Source organism: Rutidosis leptorrhynchoides, chromosome 5 (assembly GCF_046630445.1).
Source record: "Rutidosis leptorrhynchoides isolate AG116_Rl617_1_P2 chromosome 5, CSIRO_AGI_Rlap_v1, whole genome shotgun sequence".
Classification (NCBI taxonomy): Eukaryota; Viridiplantae; Streptophyta; class Magnoliopsida; order Asterales; family Asteraceae; genus Rutidosis; species Rutidosis leptorrhynchoides.
The window spans coordinates 61,473,285-61,500,355 of record NC_092337.1 but is presented as its reverse complement, the minus strand read 5'-3'; the positions used below and the strand labels follow the sequence as shown (position 1 = coordinate 61,500,355).

General features: G+C 35.7%; 1 protein-coding gene across 1 annotated transcript; it reads right to left on the bottom strand.

Moving 5' to 3' along the window:
- Window positions 1-5,977: 5,977 nt before the first annotated feature.
- LOC139848675 (serpin-ZX-like) lies at window positions 5,978-8,409 on the bottom strand. Its single transcript, XM_071838385.1, has 2 exons — window positions 8,023-8,409; window positions 5,978-6,763 (listed from the first exon to the last, which is right to left on the bottom strand). The coding sequence occupies exons 1-2, from the start codon at window positions 8,407-8,409 to the stop codon at window positions 5,978-5,980; spliced, it is 1,173 nt and encodes a 390-aa protein (XP_071694486.1).
- Window positions 8,410-27,071: the final 18,662 nt, after the last annotated feature.

Here is a 27,071-nt window from a genome sequence, read left to right as displayed (position 1 = left end):
AAAAAAAAACTTATATACATACATTTGTTTTGTCCCGTGATCGATGTTGAACTTTGGTTTACACCCCTAACAAGTTTTACCGGTCATGCCCTTGGATTTGTGTGGGTTTCCTCTATGGCAGTAGTTGAGGGTGTTATGCAACTAAGGAAGATGAACGTGTGGGTGGTTAAGTCCCCTGGGCGATCCAAGTCTAAAAGAAATATATGAAATTTAACTGGTAAACAAGCGCCTACTAGGCTACTAATTATCGGGTGTCAGTGTCACTGTGTGACGTACGTACGTTTGTCAAAGGTTATTATTATTATTAATATTGAGAAACATATGTACATAAGTTCTTTAGTAGATCATCTAGTTTGGTTTTCTTTATTGTAGGTAGTTGTGAAAATGACAACCTCATTTTCTCCCTTAATAACTGATTAATATAAACATGGTACATAACATAACATTCTATGTTAAATGCAACTTATATACACACTACTCTATTTTCCAACACTAAATGAACAACAAAACCATCACAAGTTCATTCTTTTGAAATATATATATATATATATATATATATATATATATATATATATATATATATATATATATATATATATATATATATATATATATATAATTTTGAATAATTCACATTATGAATACAAAGTTTTTTGATGCATTAAAGATCTTCGATATAATAGGTTAATGTTTTACAAAAAAAAATATATGTGAAATCAAATATGTATTTAGTTATACTCTGTATATCTTGATCTTAAAATGAATATAATAATAATATGTATGATATTAACAATCTTTTAGATTAAGAGGATAAAATGATTAATTGCTTAAATTAATAGCTAATGTGAAAATTTGGGGGAAAATGGAATAGTAATTGTCAAGGTTGTAAAAGTCGCGAGTCTGGGACGCATCGGTCTAGACTTAAAAAGGACGCGTCGGCCGAGTCGGGGACGCGTCGGTGACGCATCGGTCGTTGACCAACGTTGACTTTATTAATAATTTCTTAAATATATATTAGTATATGTATAAAATAGTTGGTTCTGTACCATAAATTTCTTAAATAAGAACTTAAATTTAAATACAATCAAACTTCAAACTCAATTAATGTTACCGAGTACATAATCAGTAAGGATACAGAGAAAAGAGCGACCCAAAAAATGAAAACAAACCCTAATTTTAAAACATATCACATCTTGACGAAAATTTGACTGATTTTGACCGTTTTTGACCAACTTTGACCGTCTTTGACAGACTTTGACCGAACTTTTAGCTTTGACCGTCTTTTGAGACGTTTTCAGAAAAACGGGACGGAGAACCCAAAAAAATGACGCATCGGCCGACGCGCCGGCCAAGTCGGCCGACTTTTACAACACTGGTAATTGCTAAAATAATTATTAACAATCTTTAGATTAAGTAAATAGAAGTTTCGATTTGATCTATAAGATACTCTGAAAAGCATAAAAAATGGAATAATAATTTTACAAACATTATAGCATTACAAACATACCGCAAATACTTTCCATAGTGCGGGCTTAAGCCCACTAGTTTAGAAACAAATATAAACATCATACGTGATCAAGCAGTACGTGACGACCCGGGAATTTCTGACCAAATTTAAACTTGATCTTTATATGATTTCGACACGATAAACAAAGTCTGTAATGTTGAGTCTCAAAAATTTTGAACTGTTTCTTATATTCATTTGACCTTTGACTGTTCTCGACGATTCACGAACAATTACTTGCAAATAAATAAATATATACATATAAAATATATTAAAAATAAATATTAAATGATTGTAATACTTGTTGGATGTTCCATTAGACAAGTTTAAATTCAAACTTATATGATTTTAAGAATAAACGGTGATCCAAAAATGAGTGATATGAATTATAGGCTCATTAAAAATATATTTAGGAACTATTTGTTAAATTTGAATACTTTTCATATTTTACCTATAATCGAGCGCGGACAGTGATTTAATTTTTATTTAATAATTTTAAAGAATTAATGGCCGGTTTTTATATCAAAATGACTGAAATAAATAAAGATAATTAATATTAAAATTTGGGATATTTTTTTGAAGACTTTTTTTTATACGCCACTGATTATCAACGGGGCACGAAATAATATCTTAAATTAGGATGTCGACTGAATTATTAAAAAGTACCGGTGGCTACCCTATTTAAACTACCGTACATTACATGATTCAAATTAATTGATTATAAGGATTATTTTATTATTATTATTATTATTAATTAATAGATTACTTTATAGTTATATACAACAAATAGTGTACATGATTAAATCAAACCACTTGTTTCGAATGCATTTTTTTATCCGTGAATGTAATTAAGATTGTAGTGCATGAAAAGTGGTCTAGGATTACCATTGTTGATTTGTTTCAATTCAACTAAGAATCTATTCTATATATGTTTACATATGTATATGCATATTGACACACAATTACATACGTCCCTACTCGACAATATTCACCACTCAACCTCACACCACCGGTTATCACCCTAGAACCACCAAGAACCACCATCATCACCTTTAAAAGCTATACTTTTATTTTCGTCTCTGCCCCTTGTAAAACCTAAACCGCCACAGCCCATATCATCACACAACCGATTACACTTGCTTGTTCCTAGTCCCGTTCAATCAACCACAAGAACAATTATAACCACCATCACTCAAATCCAGGTAAACTATTATGTATGTTCCTGTCTTCCTCGACCTCCAGTTCATTTTAGTTGCAGCTCAACACTCTTGTTTGAACATCAATCGCTCCGGTATAAACTCACATCCAACACTGATTGTCTTATGTTTCGTATGCTACTACTGCTATTATACTATCGTAATTACTGCTGCTATACGAGCCTACAACCCACCACCACTTTGCACCACCCATTTAACCACCCTCTCTTCATCTTCGTTGAAACCACCACCATCGTTCCCTCTCTCTCCTGTTCTAATTCGAATAACTACCAAAGCAAACCACAACCATTTGTTCTATTTCTATTTCTTCAATCCATGAACCCCACCACCATGATCATCTCACCATCTTTCTCTTCCAAACCGCCATCACAAAACATCACGTAACAACCTGCTCTCATGCCTTCTGTTTCTGCTATTGATCACCATAAACAACCAAGTTCGATTACCATAAATCATCATCGGTAAATCGTTATTTTGTTACTACTGCAATAACTACTGCTACTACCAGCTTATTTCTGTTTCATGTCTAAAACCTACTCGTATCCATGTTGATATGCTTACTGTTGCTTCGATTGCGTGATAAAGAAGATGAATAATAGTATGAAATGAAAAGGATTAGTATATGATGCTATAAAGGTGATGACCCGATTATATAATATTTCTATTCTCTATTTCCCCCATTTGTTCAATCAATTGTGCTACTTTCCTGTGGTGGGACGAGAATATCCTTCATATACGTCCAATTACAAAAGCAAAAGATGATGTTTTAGTTGGTGATTTAATAATAATGATGGTGATTGACCCAATGATAGAATGTGATAAAGCAAGGGGTCCAATTGTGCTCGATATTAATCACAATGTAGAAAGCAAAATCCTATTAGATTATTACACGGGTCATGCACACTCTAAGTAAATTGGGCCCTTAATTTATCTAGTGAGATTGGGCCGTGATTTTGTTAAGTGGGCTGTAAACTTACTTGGGTTATTAAATAGTAATTCAGCCTCTATTATAACCATACATGAACTGCTAGTCTCGATTGTTTATTGCGTGAACTGCACACTTCGCTGCAGCCTCACGGATTCTGTTTCTATATACTATCCTTAGTATTAAGCAATGAAAAAGATCGATGTGAATAAGAATGATGATAACGATTGTATGATGTCGATGTACTAAGCTTAATGGGGAATATGATAATGATACAAGATTAAGATAATAATAATACGATCATGTATGAGATAATGATACATGTATGAGATGATGAGTTGATGTTAATAATTATGTATGATAAGAAACGATTTAATAATAAAGTCGATGATTATGATTATGGTAATCAAAAGGATAATAAGAGAATGATGATGACAGAGGAATGGTAACGGGTGTTATCGGGTTAGCGGGAGGTCACGGGTTCAAACCCGGACTTGGGCATTTTTTTAAGGACTACTTCTTTGAGGTACTATTACTATTACCATTCCTATTATTATTATTATTATTATTATTATTATTATTATTATTATTATTATTATTATTATTATTATTATTATTATTATTATTATTATTATTATTATTATTATTATTATTATTATTATTATTACTAATATAAATATTATACTCATTATTATTATTATCATTAAAATGAGCATTTGGATTATTATTACTATTAATATTATTATTAGTATTATCCTTAAAATTATCATTTTTGAAATTAATATTATTAACAAAAGTATTTTTATTAAAATTATCATTTTCATTATCATTATAAGTATTATTATTTTTATTATCATTACTAACATTATTATTATTATTACTATTATTTTTTTACCACTTATATTATTATTATTTTCATATAACATTTTTATCATTTTATTATTAGTATTATTATTAGTATTATTATTATTATCATTATTTTTAAAATGAGTATTATTATTATCATTATAATTACTGATATTATTAGTAAAAAGATATTATGACTTTTTATTTATTAGTATTATTTTAACCAAATAAATATTAGTTACATAAAAATATATCTAATACATATAACCTAACTCTATTATTATAATAAATAAGATATATAAAATAAATATATGTAAGTTATTAATTGAATGCATAAATCATTTAAATAACAAGTATATCACTAATAATATATAAAATCGTTCGATTACGAGTATATGTGTTAATGTATATATAAATGATATAGGTTCGTGAATCCGAGACCAACCCTGCATTGTACAATTCCGCTGTATGCATATTTATACTACAAAATATCGTATCGTGAGTTTTCATTTGCTCCCTTTTTAAATGCTTTTGCAATATATATTTTTGGGACTGAGAATACATGCGTTGCTTTTATAAATGTTTTATGAAATAGACACAAGTAATCGAAACTACATTCTATGGTTGGATTATCGAATCGAATATCACCCTTTTTAGTCTAGTAATCTAAGAATTAGGGAACAGACACCCTAATTGACACGAATCCTAAAGATAGATCTATTGGGCCTAACAAACCCCATCCGAGTTACGGATGCTTTACTACTTCGATTTTATCATGTCCGATGAGAGTCCCGGAATGATGGGGATATTCTAGACGCGTTTTGTTAATGTCGATTACCAGGTGTTCACCATATGAATGATTTTTATCTCTATGCAGTTTGTGCAAAATGCCTGATATGAGATGATTGTTTATGATAAATTAATGAACTCACCAACCTTTTGGTTGACACTTGAAAGCACGTTTATTCTCAGGTATGAAAGAAATCTTCCGCTGTGCATTTGCTCAATTTAGAGATATTACTTGGAGTCATTCATGGCATATTTCAAAAGACGTTGCATTCGAGTCATTGAGTTCAACAAGATTATTATTAAGTCATTTATAGTTTAGATATACTATGTAATGGTATGCATGCCTGTCAACTTTCGTGGAAGTGAAAGTTTGTCTTTTAAAAACGAATGCAATGTTTGTAAAACGTATCATATAGAGGTCAGATGCTCGCGATGTAATCAACTATTGTGAATCGTTTATAATCGATATGAACGGGTCCTTTCACAGTACAAACATTAAACATGATTAAGCCAAAAGTGACTTGTGAGAACCTTTTGTGCGTTACCTCGCATCGCTTACTTACCATGCTCGATGAGAATTGTTACAACGAGTGTGCGTGGTTATCATAGTATAAAGAAGTGCTTCACCACACAAGTCGCACTCAATTCACTTTTGGCTTAATCAATAGACAACATACAAAGATGTCAACAACCGGATCACTTGATAGTTGGGTCAACCACCTGACCCATAAACAGCACGGCTCCACTCGTATCTTCTTTAATCACGAACAAAAACGGATGATCTGCCACAAAGTTAACCTTAGTGAAAGTCTCTTCCAAGGAACACAACATCCAAACAGCTCCAGTGACTGTTGCGGCTTCCGTACCTTCTTTATTCACCTCCACAAAAGATTTATGTTGAATGCTCGAAACATATAACTTTTCTTCCACGTAAGTGTTGACCATTTCACTTAAACCTTCCGTGCCACCAAAAGGTATCAAGAGGCCTAATTCTTTCAGCGTCTCGGAAGCTTCAAACCCAAATGAGATCTTAAACTTTGGGATCAAAAACTGCCCAACATCTTCTTTTCGATGTGGAATGTAACGCTCCAAGAAGTTACATCGTGAACCGAATTTCTGTATCAAAGATGGGAGGCTGTCTTTTGCATCTGGGAGGTAGATGTACATTGTGAAACGCCGTTTATCTTTACCATTTTCATATGGAAGAGCCAATACTTTGAAATTATCATATTTACACAAGAACTGTTTTTTCTTGGTAGTCATGAACGGTACTAAAACTTTGCTACCATCAAGAAGGTGGAAGTCAAAGTCTTTAGTCTTTGACTCGTAAAACTTCTCACACCAGGCCCCCTTAAAATAGATTGCATTTGCAAATATTAGCCTCGTAGAGTTGTTAAGCGCGCTAGCAGGAAGGACGTCTTTAATGAGGCCATTAGTCTTGTTTTTCGCCCACAAATTCACTTCTTTAGCTATCTCATCAGCCTTCAATAATAATCAAAAACGTACATGCAACTATTAGCTATCACTATACAAGTAAGGCAAATGTTTCCTGGTTATAAACGTTACTAGTCGGGAACATTTAGAAATGAATAGGTCAAGTTGTCGCAGACTAGTCAGAGACTAGTTGGACGTTGACTAAATTTTGACTTCTTTATTTTACTTACTCTTATAGTATCAATCCGAAATTAACCAACTAAATTGAAATTTTAACAATATTGACCGATTAAATTGACCAAGTCGTAGACTAGTCCAGGTCCTGTCAAAGTACTTCAAAATCGCACCTAGTCAGGACTGGTCGGGACTATTTGGGTACTTTTATGGATGTTTAAATGCATTTATTTTTGCTTTAATTAATAGACTTTATTTAGAACGGCAAACACATGCACTCATTTACATCTTGGAGTGCAAACCAAAGCCCCACATCGGCCATGGGACAAAACAAATGTATTTATATAGGTTTAAGGGGAATTCTCTCTATCACCAATTAGTTTTAGAAAAGGATGGACTTTTATAGGACATGTTGTTGGGTTATGCGATCCTATCGGTGGTATCAGAGCCAGTCTATAGCTCGGATGTGGTGGAAAGTGCAGGTGGCGCACCTCTCAGCGCATCTGTGCGCACCCTGGCGACGATGAATCGCTCCTGGAGCCTTGTACTGAAATCTCCCTAATCCTAGACCCAATCAGGTAGAGAGTTTCGAGGTTGCGGCGATAAAGGTTGGACCGAACTATCGTTGGAGGGGAGGCCCTATGGCTATGAACTTGGGTTTGAGGGGAGGTTTGTTGGGGTGCAAACCAAAGTTCCACATCGGTCACATGACAAAACAAATGTATGTATATAAGTTTAAGGGGAAGTTCCTCTATAACCAATTGATTTTAGAAGAGGATGGACTATTGGCCTTATATTATAAGACATGTTATTGGGCTATGCGATCTTATCATTACAAATAGTCCACCACGGGACTCAAACTCATGACTTTAAAGTTGATGAGTTACTTCAATAACGCTACGCCAATTGCCCTTTGGTCAGTAATTAGCATGACTATGAGGAACAAACTCACATAATTAATTATTGATCTGGTGCTTTATAGATTATTATTAAATTTTATTTTACCACACATTTCTGTTATTACAATTCTACTTTTACGAGTTTGATTATTTTGAGCAGGAATGAAACTAAGTATAGAGAATTTATACATTCAAAAAAAATAAAGAAACAAATGCGAGTAAAATGGAACTGACCCTGGTTTGGAAATCGACTTGATTACAAGCAGCTTTATGAACAGTTTCGACAACCTGTTTAAACGAAGGTTTAAGAGAAACACTTTGCTCAACCCAAACCCCATTAGCAAAGGACAACCGTGGCCCACCAACTGGGCTACCATCTACCATGATCATGGACACAAGCTGTGAAGAGAGAGCATTGAGTTCATCAATGTTTTTCGCTTTCAAAAAAGATAGCAACTGGTCACGTGTTTGGCCTTTGGAACCAGCCGTGATCAAGTTAAGAACGATATGGATTGAAAGCGGAGAGAAAACAATGTTCGAGTTGTGGGATTTGTTGAGCAGGTGGTTTGAAAGTGTGATTGAACCATGGGTTTGGTTTTTGATTGATTGTTGTGTGTTCATTGTTTGTTAAGGAATTTAAACCTTAAGAGATTGATTAATTAATGAAATGGTGTTAAGACTATAAATATTGTAGTGGGAAGACTATAAATATTGGATGTTTTGATAACGCTGTTAAGTAACCTGGCTTTGACAACTTATTTGTAGGACCAAATACGTATATACTTCTTCCCTATGATTCACCTAGATGAAATTTCAACATGATTTAAATAAAATACTAGTCATCATCTCCCATTATTTTATTATCATCATTATTTTTATCTATTAATGAGTTAGAATAACTTACAACTTAGCGATATAAATAATAACTAAACTAAGGAGAACGACATGCAAAGTCCATCTAGACTAATATGCTCATTGGGCCTAAAACTATACGCTAAATGTTTGTACAATTCTTGGCACACCTTGTTAGCTAAACAAGGAAGTTGGGATCTGATCACTAAATGGACGATATGGGGTGATATGATGGTGGATGTATGCTTGTTAGCGATTCTCCGAAGGTAGTACGAAGGTATCGTACTTTACGCCACCAAGATACGGAGGTAACTCATTAAGAGTGTTTGTGTATGAGTGATTATGACTGAGTGTGTATCTCTTGTCCAAGGATCATGCTCCCTTTATATAGAGTTAGATAATAGCCTTGTCATCAGTTTTCTAGGTAGATTCAGTCTTCGAGGCAATCTCTGATGAGACAAAGGGGACTTTCCCTTCGGCTGACTGTAATCTCTGGTGGTCCAAGAAAGTTAGCCTGCAGCATTCCTCTTTTGTCATTTGGATGTTAGTGGTAACGAGTTTGGTCAACCCGTTAACTCCTCTCCTTCAGTCTAGGTGATCTCGTGACCTTAGGAGAGGTCCTTGTCCATTGGTAACCGTGATCCCTTCGTCAATACTTTCCTTCGTTACGATTGCTTCGTATGACGGAAGTGGATTTGTACCAACTCTGAATATTGGGATTCTTATTTGATGGCATTCTTCTTCTGTCCTTTGAGCGCCATTATTTGATTTCAAGGATATCCCGCCTTTAGTTTGTATTTGACATATGCGTTCTTGTGATCCAACCTTATGTCATCTATCATCGTTAGGCGTGATACCTTCGTTAGCGTAACTTTGTGTGTCTTGACGGGGGGATACACTATCAAGCCCCCCAGTTTAATTTTACGAAGCTTTTTAACCAAGCTATGTTGAATTAAACTCAATCTGCCACATGATAGCTTGATTTGACGCCTCTTATCCTTGCAATTAATTACCCGGATGCGATTACATTTCTGCCCCTACGAATTCTTTACTGTTAAAATAGGGTTGAAGGGTGAAATGGTAATTTCCTGGTGCGGTTACCGAAGTAATTCTGTAATTGATTTGACGGTTGCTGCTCAAGGGTAATAAAAAGTTAATCTCTTAATTTTCTCTTTCATTTTTCCCTTTTCTTTTTCTTTTGCTATTTTTCATCGTCCGATCATACTTCCTATTTCTCAAAAAAGGTATTGCTCCCCATCTTGTTGTCTTTTTTGTTATTTTGTTATGGCTAAAGTAGGGCTTCGATCGATTTCTAGTGCCGTGACCCCTGAGCGTTTAAAACACCTCTGTAAAAGCCTAGGTCTCAAAGGAGACGACATGATTTTGCCGGAATCTGGTAAGTTCATGCAAGATTTTTCAGCAGATTACGTCGGAATGTACACGCAATCATTTACAGAGTGCAACCTTGGGATTCCCATTTCATCATTCTTTCTTAGTGTTCTTGATTACTTCAAAGTCCATGTTTCGATTGTCCACCCCCTCGCCGTTAAAAAGATCTTGGCTTTTGAATATATGTGCAAAGCTTATGGCGGTCAGCCCTCAGCTGACTTGTTTCGCTGTTTCTTTCAAACTGGTGACGCTGGGAATTGGGTTACCATTGCCAAGCGCCGCAAAAAGAGGGGTAGCTTGACTGATACTCCAATGTGTTTTGCTTCTTCCATTCCTGATGTAAGGAATTGGAAGGATTCCTTCGTTTATATCAAGAAATCTTTTTTCTTTCCGGATAAATATCCTAATGTCGTTGACACCAGATGGGCCACCGTTCCCAAGCAATATAGTGATCCTATTCCTGAGGATGCTAAAGATGATCATCTCTTTAGTAGGATTTGTCGTCATCCTATTATTCCTTCAACTCTTCCGGATTCTCTTCTTTTTAAACTCGGCATGGCACCTTCCAGGGAAAAAGGTGAAGCTATCCCCGTGTACTTTTGTGGGGAACGGGGTAGGTGCTATATGTCTTAGGTTTTATCCTTGTTTATACTTTCTTGTGTTAATTTTTTCTAACCTTGCTCGCTTTTGCAGAAATGTCTTTGCGAAACGTTATTAAATCTTTTGGGGTGAAACAGATGACCGAAGCTGTCCGTGCTAGTACTGTGGTTAAAGAGCTTGGCTCTCCCTCCTGTTCTGGTTTTATGGAGGTGGACAGTAAACCGGAGAAAGTGGCTGAGTCAAGTGCCCCCAAGGTTCAACCCAGCGCTAAGGTGGAGTCAAGTGCCCCCAAGGTGCAACCCAGTGCTAAGGTTGCCTCAGAGCACGAACCTATTGATGTTGATGCAGAACCTGACGTGTCTAAGAGCATTCCTGTTAGGGCCTCTAGGCGCCAAAAGATTTCCAGGAAGATGAAAGAGGTTGTTTCTAGTTCCCCCTTGAAGAAGGCTAAGTTTGCTCTTCATGACGAAGATACCGATGATGAAGCTCAAATTGAAGTTTCCGGTGACAACGTTCCCATGGGTAAGCTTCTTATTTGTTAGCGTTTTTTATATTAACTGCTCTTCTCGCTTGAACAAATTTATGTGCTTTTGTAGGTGATATTCCTGCTATCCCTTCTTTAGAATCTTGTCTTGATGTGTTCGATGAGATGATTCCTTCTGAATTCGAAGATGCCTTTATGGATACCTCTAAGCTCATTGATGTTTACACCGCCCATAACTATCGTTCTGCTATCTATAATCATCTTGTCCTTTCTCGTTTGAAGCAGAAATCTGGCGATGTTATATGTTTAGAGAAGGAGGTGGAAGAGCTTAGGGATGTCAATGCATCTTCCAAGGAGTCTGTGAAGAAGTTACAGGAACAATTGTTGTTGAACACATCTTGGGAGGAGGAGGTGAAATCAGCCAAGAGTGAGATTCTGAGCATGCAGGAGAAGCAGAAGCTAAGAAGCTGGATGAGAAGAGGATAGCTGACTTAGAGGAGGAGAATAAGGTTCTTCGTCAGGAAGCAAAATTGCTGGCAGATCAGAAGATGAGGTTTGATAGTTTGAAGATAGATTATTCTGCTGTTATTACCCAGGTTATTCCACATGTTTGCAAGCAGGTTATCCGTAGCAAAGAGTTGAGCGCGTTGGTTGGTGATGTTGTCCTTGCTAGCAAACTTGAAGAGAGGTGTAAATTGTTGACTGAGTTGTCCCAGCAAGGCAAGCTCGAACTTAGCAGTTATCTAGAGTATACTGATCAGGCTCCAGACCTCGTTGATGCTGCGTGTACTCACTTTGCCGATGCTGAACTTAATTATGTCGCCTCTGTTGCTGCTCACTCTGATGCTAAGCCTGTGGAGCTTCTTGCCTTGGTTGCGGAGCAATGATCTTTGCAGTTTGTTTGTGTTATGACCCCCTTTTGATGTGATGATCTGTACTCTAATTATTTTATGTTAACGTACTTTTACCAGGTCTGCGTGCCTGTTGATTTGGGGCTATGTTGCCCATAAACAATCTCCTTTGGGTACTATGTGGGTTATCGTACCCGTTTGCTTGTTACTCTACTTATTAAGCAGGTCACCTATTTTGGCGTTATGATTACCTTTTCTTTGTCTTAGTTTGGCCCTCCTTTATTCAAGCGCAAGCACTTATTTGCTTGTAGAATATGCCCTCTCGCATATTTCTTAAATTTGACAAGTTTTCCCTCCGGGGGTACTTTGCAATAGCTTCGGTAATCTCTTGGGTTACCTTTTGCTTATTGCTAAAGTTTTATGGGTATTCCTTTTGGGAATATCTTGCAATAGCTTCGGTATACCTCTTGGGTTACCTCTTGCTTATTGCTAAAGTTTTATAAGTATTCCTCTTGGGAATTTCTTTGCAATAGCTTCGGTATACCTCTTGGGTTACCTCTTGCTTATTGCTAAAGTTTTATAAGTATTCCTCTTGGGAATATCTTGCAATAGCTTTGGTATACCTCTTGGGTTACCTCTTGCTTATTGCTAAAGTTTTATAAGTATTCCTCTTGGGAATATTTTGCAATAGCTTCGGTATACCTCTTGGGTTACCTCTTGCTTATTGCTAAAGTTTTATAAGTATTCCTCTTGGGAATATCTTGCAATAGCTTTGGTATACCTCTTGGGTTACCTCTTGCTTATTGCTAAAGTTTTATAAGTATTACAACACTTAAGATTGATGTTTCCAAAAGATAGTAGGATTTCATTCAAATTCCTTGTGGTAGGAAGCGTATAAGTTTCGAATACCCATTACAAATTTTCCCACTTACATGCAACTAGAAATCTAGAAATAGAACTTTCGAAGGTTTACCCCATTCCAGGTTCTGGGGATCTGTTTCCCTTTTTTGGTTTCGAGCTTGTATGAACCGTTCCTGAAAGCTTCAGAGATTACGTACGGACCTTCCCAAGTAGGACCCATCTTTCCTTCGTATTCGACTTTGCTAGTGCTGTTGAGCCTTAGGACATAATCTCCGACCTTGTATACCGACGGTTTGACTCGCTTGTTGTAATACCTTTCGATATTTTTCTTGTATGCTGCTTCTCTAATCAGCGCAGCTTCTCTCCTTTCTTCCATGAGGTCAAGATTGAGATGGAGATTCTCCTCATTTTCTTCGAGGTTTGCGGTCCTGTTGGTTAATACTTGTATCTCCGCAGGCAATACCGCCTCAGTTCCGTAAACCAAACTGTAAGGGGTTTCTTCGTTACTCCTTTTGGGTGTGGTTCGGTGAGCCCACAGGACCAGGGGGAGTTCTTCCATCCATCCTTGGTGACATTTACCCAAACGTTTCTCGAGACCTTTTAAGATATCCCTGTTGGTTACTTCCACCTGTCCGTTCCCTTGTGGGTGGTAAACGGAAGTAAAGGTTTGCTTTATCTGTAGCTTTTCACAGAACCCTGGGAAGATACCTTCGGCGAATTGTTTTCCATTATCCGAAACAATTTCTTGGGGTATGCCAAACCGACACACGATGTGTTCCCAAACAAACTTTTCTATCTGTTTCCCTGTCGTGGTGATTAATGGTTTTGCTTCCGTCCACTTGGTGAAGTAGTCTATCGCAACCACCAGCCATTTGTAACCTCCTGGTGCTTCTGTGAGTGGACCTACTAGATCTATGCCCTACTTTGAGAAAGGCCACGCTGATAACACCGATATCATGTCTTACTTTGGCTGTTTCTGAACTTTAGCGTGGATCTGCCATGGCTCACAGGTTCGTAAGAACGTGACTGTATCTTGGTGCATGGTTGGCCAATAATACCCCATCCTTAGCATTTTTGCCACTATTGACCTTGGTCCGGAATGAAGTCCACAGATACCTTCATGCATTTCTCTGATGATCATCGAAGCTTGGTTTGGTCCGACACAGCGAAGCCACGAGGTGAGGAAAGATTTCCTGTACAAGGCTCCGTTCATTATCTTGTATGACGGTGCTTTGATCCGGATCTTTTTTGCTTCTTTTTTATCCTCGGGTAAGATTCTGAGCTCCAAATATTCCCTTAATGGCTTCATCCACGTGTTTTCTTCTTCGATGATTAAGTCGTGGACTTCTTGAGCTTCGATGGACCTTTTTTCTAATACTTCGACCAACACTTCCTTCGCCAGGTGTGCGAAGGTGATAGACCCTAATTTGCTCAGAGCATCTGCTTTTTTATTCTGACTTCTTCTTACATGCTCTATTGTGAAGCTTCTGAAGCTCTCTACAAGTTCCCTGACCTTTGACAGATAAAGTAGTATGATTGGCTGTCTTGCTTCGAAGATACCTAGGACTTGGTTCGCCACTAGTTGTGAGTCTACGAAGGCTTGTAAGTGCTCAATTTTCATCTCCTTTACTATTCTGAGCCCAGCGAGCAGAGCTTCGTATTATGCTTCGTTATTAGTTGTGCTGAACTCAAAACAAAGCGTGTAAGTAAACTCTTGTCCCTCTGGGTTGATTAGCATAAGTCCTGCCCCTGAGCCATCAGAGCTGGAAGCTCCATCGGTGAACAGTTTCCATTCCTTCGTTTCAACAGTCGGGGTGATAATTTGCGCGAAGGTGGAGTTGTTTTCTTCGTCTGTCTCCGTTGTTTCTGCCATGAAGTCTGCTAGTACTTGAGCTTTGATTGAATGGCGAGCTTGGAAGTCGATGTCATATTCCCCGAGCTCTATTGCCCATTTGGCCATTCTGCCCGACTTTTCTGGCTTCATAAGAACCTGTCTAATTTGCTTGTTAGTTAACACAATGATAGGATGGGCTTGGAAGTACCTTCGTAGCTTCCTTGCGGTGTGGAATAGGGCAAGCGTGAGCTTTTCGAGCCCTGGGTAGTTGACTTCTGCACCCTGTAGAACTCGGCTTACGAAATTTATCGGGACCTGTATCCTTTCACGTTCTGCCACTAGCACCGTGCTGATGCACTCCTTGGACGTTGCTAGGTAGAGATATAGTGTCTCTCCCATCTTTGGTGATGTCAGGGTTGGCAGATTAGCTATGTGTGCTTTCATTTCAACGAAATCCTTTTCGGCCTCTTCAGTCCATGATATTTTCTTTGCTCCCAAGCATCCTTTCAGAACTTTGAGAAAAGGCAATTGCTTCTCAGCTCCCTTGGACAGGAAACGGCTTAATGACGCTAGCTTCCCGTTTAAACTCTGCATTTCTTGGACCGTGGTTGGTGTTTTGACTTGTTGGAATTTGTCTACTTTCTCTGAGTTTGCTAAGATTCCTTTCTTAGTGATGTAATACCCTAGGAACTTTCCTTCCTCTACCCCAAATGAGCACTTTTTGGGGTTTAGCTTCATATTGACTGTCCGAAGCGTGTCGAAGGTTTCTTGAATGTCTCTTAGCAAGGTGCTTTCCTCCGGACTCTTGATTACCATGTCATCAACATATGCTTCCACATTTCTCCCTAATTGCTTACGAAAGACTTTGTCCACCAACCTTTGGTATGTGGCTCCGGCATTCATCAATCCGAAGGGCATTTTCTTATAGCAATATATCCCCTTGCTTGTGAAGAAAGACGTCTTTTCCTCGTCTTCTTCGTCCATTTGGATCTGATGGTAGCCTTTATAGGCATCAAGAAAACACTTATACTTGTACCCGGTTAGGGATTCCACTTTCCAATCGATCTCCGGCAGGGGGTAGCAATCCTTAGAGCAAGCTTTGTTGATATTCATAAAATCGACGCACATCCTCCACCCTCCTTCGAATTTCTTCACCATGACGGGGTTTGTGACCCAGGTGGGGTATTTCGCTTCCCGGATTATGCCAGCCTGGAGTAGTTCTTCAACTTCTTTGCAAGCAGCCTCATTCCTCTCATTAGCGAGGTTTCTTTTCTTCTGATGTATTGGCTCTAGGTGCTTGTATTCGTTGAGCTTGTGTTCCGTAGAGAAGGTAGTTCCGTCGAAACTGAGCATTCGAGGAATGCCTATCATATCTCCGTATTCCCAAGCGAAGATGTCGATGTTCGCCTACAGTAGCTTGCGAAGTTTTTCTTCGTTTCCGAAGATAACGAACCTCCGATGATTACTTGTTGATCAGGGAACAGAGGGTTGACGAATATTTTCTCTTCGTTCGAGCCTTCTTCTCTAGTTTCGAGGATGCATTCAATTGGTCTTTCCTCTGTTTTCCTGATTGCCATGATAACCTTTTCTCGATCATAGGTTGAAGCTAGAGTGCCAATCCCTTCGGATGTGTAGAACTTCACCAATTGATGTACGGTAGATGCGATTATCCCTATTTTCATCATGGCTGCTCTTCCTAGTAGGATGTTGTGCTGCGAGACGGCCCGAACCACTACAAAATCCAGCGTTTCGGTTCTGGTCGATGGTGGCTCTCTTATGGTGAAGTCGAGGTCAACCTCTCCGATTGGCCAGCATCTTTCTCCAGAGAACCCAATTAGCGGTACCCTCGGTGGGTTCAGGCGAGCCTTAATGGTGGGACTAAGTGATGTCAAAGCAGAGGTGTATATAAAATAGCTTATATTTTACAAGGAAATACTATTAAATATTATACAATTTTACACAAGATATTTATTTATTTATAGAATGGATATACTTAAACCTTGCTACAACACTTATAGGCAGTGTACCTAATCGTACAGTAGTGTAGTTTTTAGTAAGTCCGGTTCGTTCCACAGGGAAAATCTTTAAACAAAGCTTAACGCTATATTAGTTTACTTTTATAAAAATACAAATATATATATAAGTAATATTATTATTATAAAGGGGGATTTTTACCGTTTAATGACCGGTTTGTCGATTTTAAAACTTTAGTCGCAGTTAAAACCAAATGTAAAAAAATAAAATAAATACAAGACTTAATTTAAAGCGTAAAGTAAATAACGATAATGAAATTGCGATAAATAAAAGTGCGATAAAATAAACTTGCGATAATTAAAAGTACGATAATTAAAAGTGCAATTAAATATAATAACAATAAAATAAAATGCGATAATTAGAAGTGCAATTAAATATAAAATAAAGGAAATTAAATATGAAATAAAATAATTATGCTTATTTAAACTTCCGTAATCATGATGTTTGACGTGTTGATTTTAGTTTTATGTCCATGGGTTAATTGTCCTTTGTCCTGGGTTATTTAATATGTCCGTCTGGTTTTTGTCCATAACAGTCCATCAGTCATAAATATAAAGTGCGAGTGTCCTCGTCAAATTATTCTTATACCCGAAGTTAAATATTCCAACTAATTGGGGACTTAAACTGTAACAAGATTTTAATACTTTGTTTAATAATTACACCAGGATGTCGACTGAGTGTAACCCAAGGTTTTAATACTTTGTTATCAATTATACCAAGTGTCCTTGTACATAATTTCACCCCTGTTTTAATTATTCTAGTGGCTATTAATCCATTCCCGTGTCCGGTTAAATGAACGATTATTCGTACATATAAATACCCCGCCCATCGTGTCCGATCGAGTGTATATGGTAATTTATGGGTACGTCCAATTATAAATCTTTATATTAACATTAACAAACTATCATTTAGTTAAACAAATATAAAGCCCATTAATAGCCCATAGTCTAATTTCCACAAGTATCATTCTCTTGTCCAAACCCCAATTATGGTACAAAGCCCAATTACCCAATTTTAGTAATTAGCCCAACATCATGATTACTTCGGATTAAATAAGCATAATAATAACTTAGCTACGAGACATAACTGTAAAAAGGTTGAACATAACTTACAATGATTAAAAATAGCGTAGTGTTACACGGACAGAATTTCGACTTACACCCTTACAACATTCGCTAACATACCCTTATTATTAGGATTTAAAATTAAAATTAAAATGAAAATTAAAATTATATATATATATATATTTACGTATATATTGAGAGAGAGATTGAATTATGGATATTAAAATTCGTCGAACTGCGTTGGCTTTTATAGGGAATTGAGTCCAGGGGAACTCCGCGAGTTGCGGCCATTTCCTCCTTCAAACTCCGCGAGTCGCGGAGTTTGAAATTCCAACTCACAACTTTGGCTTCTTTCTTTGCCGACGGTTTATTTTATAAATATAATATATATATAATTAATATAATTAATTATATATTATATTATATTTATATACATAGTTAACTTGTAATTTTTAGTCCATTGCGTCGAGCGTTGAGAGTTGACTCATGTCCCGGTTCCGGATTTTCGAACGTCCTTGCGTACAATTTAATATCTTGTACTTTGCGTTTTGAATCTTGTACTCTTGTAATTTCGAGACGTTTCTTATCAATAATTGGAACCTCTTTGATTGTATTTTGTACTTTTGAGCTTTTTGGTCGTTTGTGTCTTCAATTCGTCGAATCTGTCTTTTGTCTTCACCTTTTAATATTTAAACGAATATCACTTGTAAATAGAACAATTGTAACTAAAAGCTTGTCTTTCTTGGGGAATAATGCTATGAAATATATGTTCGTTTTTAGCATTATCAAATATTCCCACACTTGAGCGTTGCTTGTCCTCAAGCAATATAGTCTTGAAATACTAGAATCACTTCTTTATTCTTCACACTTTGTACATCATTGATTTCTTTACGGCGGTATAAACAATGGTAGTAACGTTGTGGTTTACAGTCCCATATGACTATAAAAATTTAGATCCTTTAAGGAAATTGGATCTTTATGAAAACATTTGATCTTTTAAAAATTAAATCTAGCTTTTACCCTAGATAAGTTTTCCGGAATAACCCTTCACCGGTGTTTGCAAGTTCTTTTTGTGGGTTTGGTGGGTTTCAGATTTGAAAATTTTAGTTCAAAACTTGCGGTTTTGTGTCACCCACTTACTAACCTTGTATTAGGAAAGCAACACGTCCAGTTTACTTGCTCCGTATATTACCTTTCGATAAACTACCGTCCGGTTGTAAAGGAAAGCGTTGAACAAGCAACTGTTAAGGCAATGTCCTCTGACATGTTTTTAATTATGGTCTTTTAACGTGTCGGACGCAATTACTATCCTTTGTAGGAGCAATAGTAAAGCTCACCCTTATAATTTTTCCGGTCTGGTACAAGGTCCTGTCTTCGACCATGCTATGCAACCACCGTTCTTACGGTTGACACCTGATTTGGTTCAGGCGACCTAATGAATTCCAGGTGAATTCCTAGGATTTTACGTTCAATGGTAATGAACGCATTGAAAATGGGTTTTCAGAAAACAAATCGGTTTATAATTTGATCAAAATATTTTCTCGTTCAAGCTCGAGTTTAGATATCATCGAATTCCATGAGTTTGTAATTCTCAATCTTTAAGGTCAATCTCTAGGATTGAGTAATATCAGTCTTAAAAGCAGATTTTTGATCTTCAAGGAGATTATCCTTTCTGGGGATCTGATTCATTAGTCTTATCAAGCTAATTTGCACGGTGCCCCCCATTGTACGAGATAAATCCTTCTCATGGTTAGGATAAATCTGACCACTTGGCGACCCTGTTTAATGCTGAGGTCCGTGGATTTCCTGCTGATTTTAGTGATGACTTTTCTAGGTTTTTCGTCAACCTACAGCTGGTCTGGACGACAACTTCATGACCTAAATCAAGAAGCGCGTTTCTTTTTCGAAAGACTTTACTTCCTTTTAACGATGGAATTGATTCATCGTGTAGATCCATCTCTTCTTTTCTTTCATCGGGTAAAACAGTTAATTATCGTCCAAAACAAAAGTATTTTCAATTATTTGTACAGAAATATGTGATATGTATTTTGAATAACTCGGTGAAAATTTCCCATACTTGGCTTTTATTTTCCTTTTTATTGTCCTTTATTCCATTTTAAATGAATTTTAACATTTTGGTTTGTTTCTCAATTTATGTCCTTTCCGAGGTAACAATAATTTCGGTGTTAACACCTAGTTTTATCATTCATAAATATGTATAAACATGATTTTGAGTTCATTTAGTTGAAAATTTTGAAAATTTTTACTAGAAGTGGGTAGTTAGTATATAAGACTAGGGCTGTTCTTTATTATCAGAGAGCACTAGATTCTAATACAACTACTGCTTTACTAGTATTTTTAATGGTAACCAAGTGTATGAAGTAAAAAATATTAAAAATCCGAAAGAATTTAACCCCTTCCCACACTTAAGATCTTGCAATGCCCTCATTTGCAAGATATCAGTAACAATTTAAATTATTGAGGGTAATTAGCGTAGAAATGATTAAATTTTATCAAAGTTTCCAAACATATTTGTGTTTGCTTGCTGAATGATAAATGGTGCATATCATTTGTTCATTCCGTCTTATTGTTATTTCACATATATTTTGCATCTTGTCGTCAAAATTAGTTGCTTTTGCTGAACTTAATGCCAGTCTTTGAAAATGTGTTGTTTTACCCTGTTGTGTACATAAGATAAACTGCAAACATGTATACATATTTTTGAAGTTTGGTATATTACCCCACATTCAAAAATTATTAAAATCTAATAATAAAATTTAGAAAATTATAAAACTATTACAAATCCAACATAAGTATTAAATGTATCAACATTACAAATAATAAAATAAAAAAAAAAACTAAGTAGACTAGGGATGATACTGATACCAGAAGGGGTTCCATGCATAACCATATGTGCTATAAAATGCTTCTCCTGGGTTATACATAGGATACGGTGGTTGCATCTCTATAGACCAGGGAGGGAATATGGGCGTTGGGGTAGGAATATAGTTTCTACCTATATGTTGGCAATAAGCTATGATTTGGTTTTGATGAACTTGCCAATCTTCAAATGCTCTATGTCTAGCATTTTCATACTCTTGTGAAGCTATAAACCTTTGCATTTCTGCCATTTCATTTCCCCCTCCTACATTACCTTGTTGTTGGTTTCTCTCAACCTGTGGATGTCTACCATTATATCGTACTGCGGCGTTATTTCGCCTCTTCAAAACTTTAGCACCATGGTATAGATTTAAACCTATTGTATCTTGGGGTTCTGGTTCTTCGATTAATAATCTCCCCTGACTTATATCCACATTGAGATATTCAGCAATCAAAGTAATAAATATACCACCTCCTATTATGCTATGTGGTCTCATCCCCCTAACCATAGCTGATAAATAATAACCCACACAATATGGTATACTTACAGCGCTTTGTGGATCTCGAATACACATGTGGTAAAATAAATCCTGTTCATTTACCTTTTCCTTATTCTTACCTCTTTGTGTAATCGAATTAGCTAAAAACCTATGAATTACTCTTAATTCAGCTCTATCTATATCCAAATAAGAGTAATTTCCCCCTTTAAATCAGTGATGGCTAGTCATTTGACTCCATACACCATGCGTATCAAAATTTTCATCTATCTTTCTACCATTTAGTATCAACCCTCTACAATCGGCAGATGCTAACTCCTCAGGCGTATATATACGTAAGGCCTGAGCCATGTCTAGTAAAGACATGTGTCGCATCGAACCTCCTAACAAAAATCTAATAAAAGATCGATCGGTTAAACTAGCTACCCGATCATTTAACTCTATACTACACAACAATTCTTCACACCATACTTTATATACATGTCTACGCATGTTGAATAACCGTACCCAATCGTTGAAAGTAGAATTACCATACCTCTGTGCAAGTAATTCCCTAATTGGCCCGGCCAATTCTACAGCTTCTAATGGTCCCATTCTATGACCCTAGGTACCTCAACAGCTTTAGAATGAAGAGTATGCAATCCTCTTTGGTATTTTGGATAATCTATCCAACGTCTGTCAAATCTCAAGTTCGGGTGCAAATCTTCTAAGTGCATATCAGAAAATGTCATTACTGGATGAGGTATATCTTGCTTGTAGCAGTTATCCACCTCCTGTTGGTCCGCATTCTCAGGAGGAGCATTGCGAGCTTGGGATGAAGATTCACCCCTTTCAGTCTGCAAAACACATCAAACACAATTTTTGTGCATCCAAATATGCATTAATGTCAGCAAAATCATCAATCAAAATAATTACAATAACATGTCCAATTTATATCAAACTTAAGCTCATTTTCATATTTTTATCAAATCTACACTTTTTCAAATAAGCATATACGAAAATGTTCGCCAAGTTCATAAGCATTCAACTCAAATAACATGTCAAAATAATCATTACTAGCAATTAAACAAGTCTCAATTGGCATTATCTCTCAAAAATCAAGTTCATGAATTTTAGACTTGAAAAAGTCCACTTTAATTCTCAAAATCATGTTTAGGCTCAAAGTTTGGATCATTTTACTACCTAAACATGTTACACTACTTAATTTAGCAACAATTCATGACAAAAATCGGCCATAACCTGTTTATATCAAAAAGCCCCAAATTGCTCAAGAACACAAACTCTAGATTACTCAAAATTTGAAGTTTAAGGCTTCTAATCATATTAAATAGCATCAATCTAGGATATACAAGCATAAAACATAAGCAATTTAAGCATAATTACACTAAAAAGCATCAAAATCGAATTGGGTATAAAATTGCTCAAGAACACCAATTTTTGGATTAAATGGTGTTTGGGTGTAGAAATTTACCGTTTTTCTTGAGTAATTCCTTGATAGCATCCTTCTTAACATGATTTTAGTAAAAGATTTGATGATTAACGGTGAAAAATTGTGAATTTGGGAGGTCTTTTTCGGGTTTTATTTCGCAGTTTTTTTTGTGGTGTGGTGTGTGGACTGTTCAGTTTACGTTTTTATTTTTTTTCTGGGTTTTGGTCCCTTCGCGAGTCGCGGTGTTTGACCCTTCAAACTCCGCGAGTCGCGGGGTTTGATATTTTTTTTTATAAATAAAATCTTAACTTATAAAACAAATATAAAATAAATTTAAAATTTTGTTTTCCTTTGTTATTTAGGACAAGGTCGTTTCGGATCGATGTCCTAGTCCGTCCTTCGACAAAATTTTAAAATTTGTCTTTTTGTAAAGATTGTTTTAAAAGCTTAGATTTTTGGGTTTTTTAATGTTTTTGGCATACTTTAATTCAATAAGATTAAAAATAATGGTAATAAAAGTTCTCGTCCCTTCCTCGGGTAAAGCAATTTCGGTTCAAAGACCTAGTCTTCAACTTACGACGAATTTTAAAAATCATATTTTTAACTTAGCGAAATAAAGTAAATTTTTGTTTTTAAATTCACACTAAACTTAAATTTAAAATGCATAAAATTCAAAATTCATATAATAAAAATTAAAAATTCACACCAAACTTATATTATATTTTTGTTTTTAAACATACAAACTTATATTGAAAAGATTAATTTTTCAAATATTTACAATTTTAAATATATTAATTTTAAAAAGTTTACAATATTATTTTAATTTTTAAATAAAATTAAAAATCTTTTTGGCTTTTATCCCACTTTAATCAATCAAATATTATCAAAAACATGCGCCCCTCTTTTCGGTAAAGTAATTTTGGTTCCATGACCTAATTTAACTCATGACGAATTTTTGAAATATTTTAAGTTGATTGATTAAAGATATTTATACCTTAAGAATAAACGTTAAATTTCGCAGTGATGTAATAAATTTTTGTATGATATCAATAATTTCGGTCGCCAAACCTAATTTTATTCAATACCAATTTAATACTTTATAGCGAACAATTATAGCGAACAAATTAGCGTTTATTATCAAAAGGTTAAAAATAAAAATAAAAATAAAAACAAAAAACTGTACAGACTTACCTGTGAGATAGTATTCTTAGTTATACGATCTATCCCATTCATAAGATAGTCGGTTTAATTGGTTTTCCATGGCTACATAGGTGTAACCTCGAGCATTCAGTGTTTTTTCTTCTAAACATATGAACGGTCAGTCTCTGCATAAAGTAACAAATTCGGTATTTGAATAGGTTTGATTATTTGAACATTTACCTCCATGTGACCATTTTCCGCATTTGTGACATCTTTCTAGGTGTCGTGCTCTTCTTTTCGCTGCGGATTTTGATTTTCCTTTACCAAATTGTAACTTATTATCTTCGCATCTGGATTCTTTTCTTACTCCGTCCAATCTTTTTCTGATTACTGATACTATTTCACTCGGTAGTGTGTCATTATTACGTTTAGTGATCAAAGCGTGTAGCATTAGACCATGGTTTAGTTCACAGGCAGTCTTCATTTCCTAAAAAAAATAAAAATTCAGAATGGGGGGAGAAGACTAGTTCTTTAGGGTCTGCTAGGGAAAGACCATTCGGGTTCCATTTTCGAGAACTACATGAAAACAGAAAATCTAACTCTAACAGAAATACATAAAATCCTTAAAAGACTTGATTCTCCCCACACTTAGTTAGCTGTGGTATCAAAATTGTGATTAACTTCGTTGTTGACTTCCATCGGACTATCTATGTAATGTTTAACTCTGTGACCATTAACTTTAAATTCAATCCCATTTGAATTTATTAATTCTATCGTTCCGTATGGGAAAACTCTTTTGACTATGAATGGTCCAGACCATCTTGATTTCAATTTTCCAGGAAATAGCTTGAATCGTGAATTGAAAAGAAGAACTCTGTATCCTTCTTTAAATTCTTTTGAACTTCTGATTCTTTTATCATGCCATTTCTTTGTTCTTTCCTTATAGATTAACGAATTTTCGTATGCTTCATGTCTTAATTCTTCTAATTCGTTTAGTTGACTTAATCGTAGACGTCCGACTTTATGTAAATCAAGATTACATGTCTTCAAAGCCCAAAATGCTTTGTGTTCAATTTCTACTGGAAGATGACATGCTTTTCCGTAAACGAGTTTAAAAGGTGTAGTTCCAATTGGAGTTTTGTAGGCTGTTCTAAAAGCCCAGAGTGCATCCTCCAATTTAATGGACCATTCCTTCGGATTTGATCCTAAGGTTTTCTCTAGAATACGTTTTAAAGCTCGGTTGGTATTTTCAACTTGTCAACTTGTTTGTGAATGATAAGCAGTGGAGATTTTATGAGTTACTCCATATCTTTTAAGAACTTTCTCAAGTTGATTATTACAGAAATGAGTACCCCGATCACTTATTAAAGCTTTCGGTGTTCCAAACCTTGCAAAAAGACGTTTTAAAAAGTTGACTACAAATCGTGCATCATTAGTTGGGAGAGCTTGTGCTTCCGCCGATTTAGATACATAATCAATGGCAACGAGAATGTAGAGATTATTATGAGATTTTGGAAATGGACCCATAAAGTCAATACCCCAAATGTCAAATACTTCACATACTTGAATGACATTTTGTGGCATTTCATCACGTTGACTTATTTTTCCGGCCCTTTGACAAGCATCACAGAATTTGCAAAGAAGGTGTGCTTCTTTGTAAATTGTAGGCCAATAGAATCCAGCTTCATAAACTTTTCTTGCTGTTAATTGAGGCCCATAATGCCCTCCTGTTGGTCCTGTGTGACAATGGTTTAAGATTTTACTAGCTTCATTTCGAAATACACATCGGCGTATTATTCCATCGGGACAACTTTTAAACAAATGTGGATCTTCCCAGAAATAGTGTTTTATATCATTGAAGAATTTCTTTCGTTTTTGGTATGATAATCCTTTTTCAAGGTATCCACAAACTAAGTAGTTTGCATAGTCTGCAAACCATGGGATTTCATTATAATCTATCTTCAATAGATATTCATCAGGAAAGTTGTCTTGTATGGCCGATTCATTTAGAACTTCTAATTCGGGATTTTCAATACGAGAAAGATGATCAGCGGCGAGATTTTCTGCTCCTTTTTATCTCGGATTTCAATATCGAACTCTTGTAAGAGTAAGATCTAACGGATTAATCTTGGTTTAGCATCTTGTTTCGAAAATAGGTATCTAAGAGCAGAATGGTCGGTATAGACCACCGTTTTAGCTAGAACGAGATATGATCGAAATTTGTCAAAAGCAAAGACAATAGCAAGGAGTTCTTTTTCAGTAGTTGTATAATTTGTTTGTGCTCCTTGTAACGTCTTACTAGCATAATATATAGGTTGAAATCGTTTTTCAATCCTTTGTCCTAAAACGGCTCCCATTGCTAAATCACTTGCATCGCACATTAGTTCAAACAGTAGATTCCAATTTGGTGTTATCATGATCGGCGCATTAGTGAGTTTTTCTTTAAGAATATTAAAAGATTTGATACATTCATCTGAAAAGATGAATGGAGCATCCTTTTCTAGGAGTTTATTCATAGGAGTGAGAATTTTAGAAAAATCTTTTATGAAACGTCGGTAAAAACCGGCATGCCCTAGAAAACTCCTAACTCCTCTAACATTGGTTGGATGTGAAGTTTAGCAATTATATCTACTTTAGCTCTATCCACTTCAATTCCTTCCTTTAAAATTTTATGACCAAGAACGATGCCTTCTTTAACCATGAAATGGCATTTCTCCCAATTAAGTACTAGATTTGATTGTTCGCATCTAATAAGCATTCGTTCCAGATTAACTAGACATGATTCAAATGTATCACCGAAGACTGAAAAGTCATCCATGAAAACTTCAATGCATTCTTCTATCATGTCATGAAAAATCGCCATCATACACCTTTGAAAGGTTGCAGGTGAAATGTCCCGTTCTTATTGATTAAAAACGTTCCATATTAATTGATTTCGTTGCGAGGTTTTGACCTCTATATGAGACGTTTTTCAAAGACTGCATTCATTTTAAAACAAACCATAACCTTTATTTCATCAATAAAGGTTTAAAAAGCTTTACGTAGATTATCAAATAATGATAATCTAAAATATCCTGTTTACACACGACCATTACATAATGGTTTACAATACAAATATGTTACAACAAAATAAGTTTCTTGAATGCATTTTTTACACAATATCATACAAGCATGGACTCCAAATCTCGTCCTTATTTAAGTATGCGACAGCGGAAGCTCTTAATAATCACCTGAGAATAAACATGCTTAAAACGTCAACAAAAATGTTGGTGAGTTATAGGTTTAACCTATATATATCAAATCGTAACAATAGACCACAAGATTTCATATTTCAATACACATCCCATACATAGAGATAAAAATCATTC

Bases quoted from the DNA above. Each gene is read 5' to 3' on its own strand.
- LOC139848675 (XM_071838385.1), bottom strand. From the start codon at position 8,409: ATGAACACACAACAATCAATCAAAAACCAAACCCATGGTTCAATCACA. The intron at 6,764-8,022 runs GTCAGTTCCATT...TTATTATTGAAG, and splicing joins AAGTCGATTTCCAAACCAGG to GCTGATGAGATAGCTAAAGA.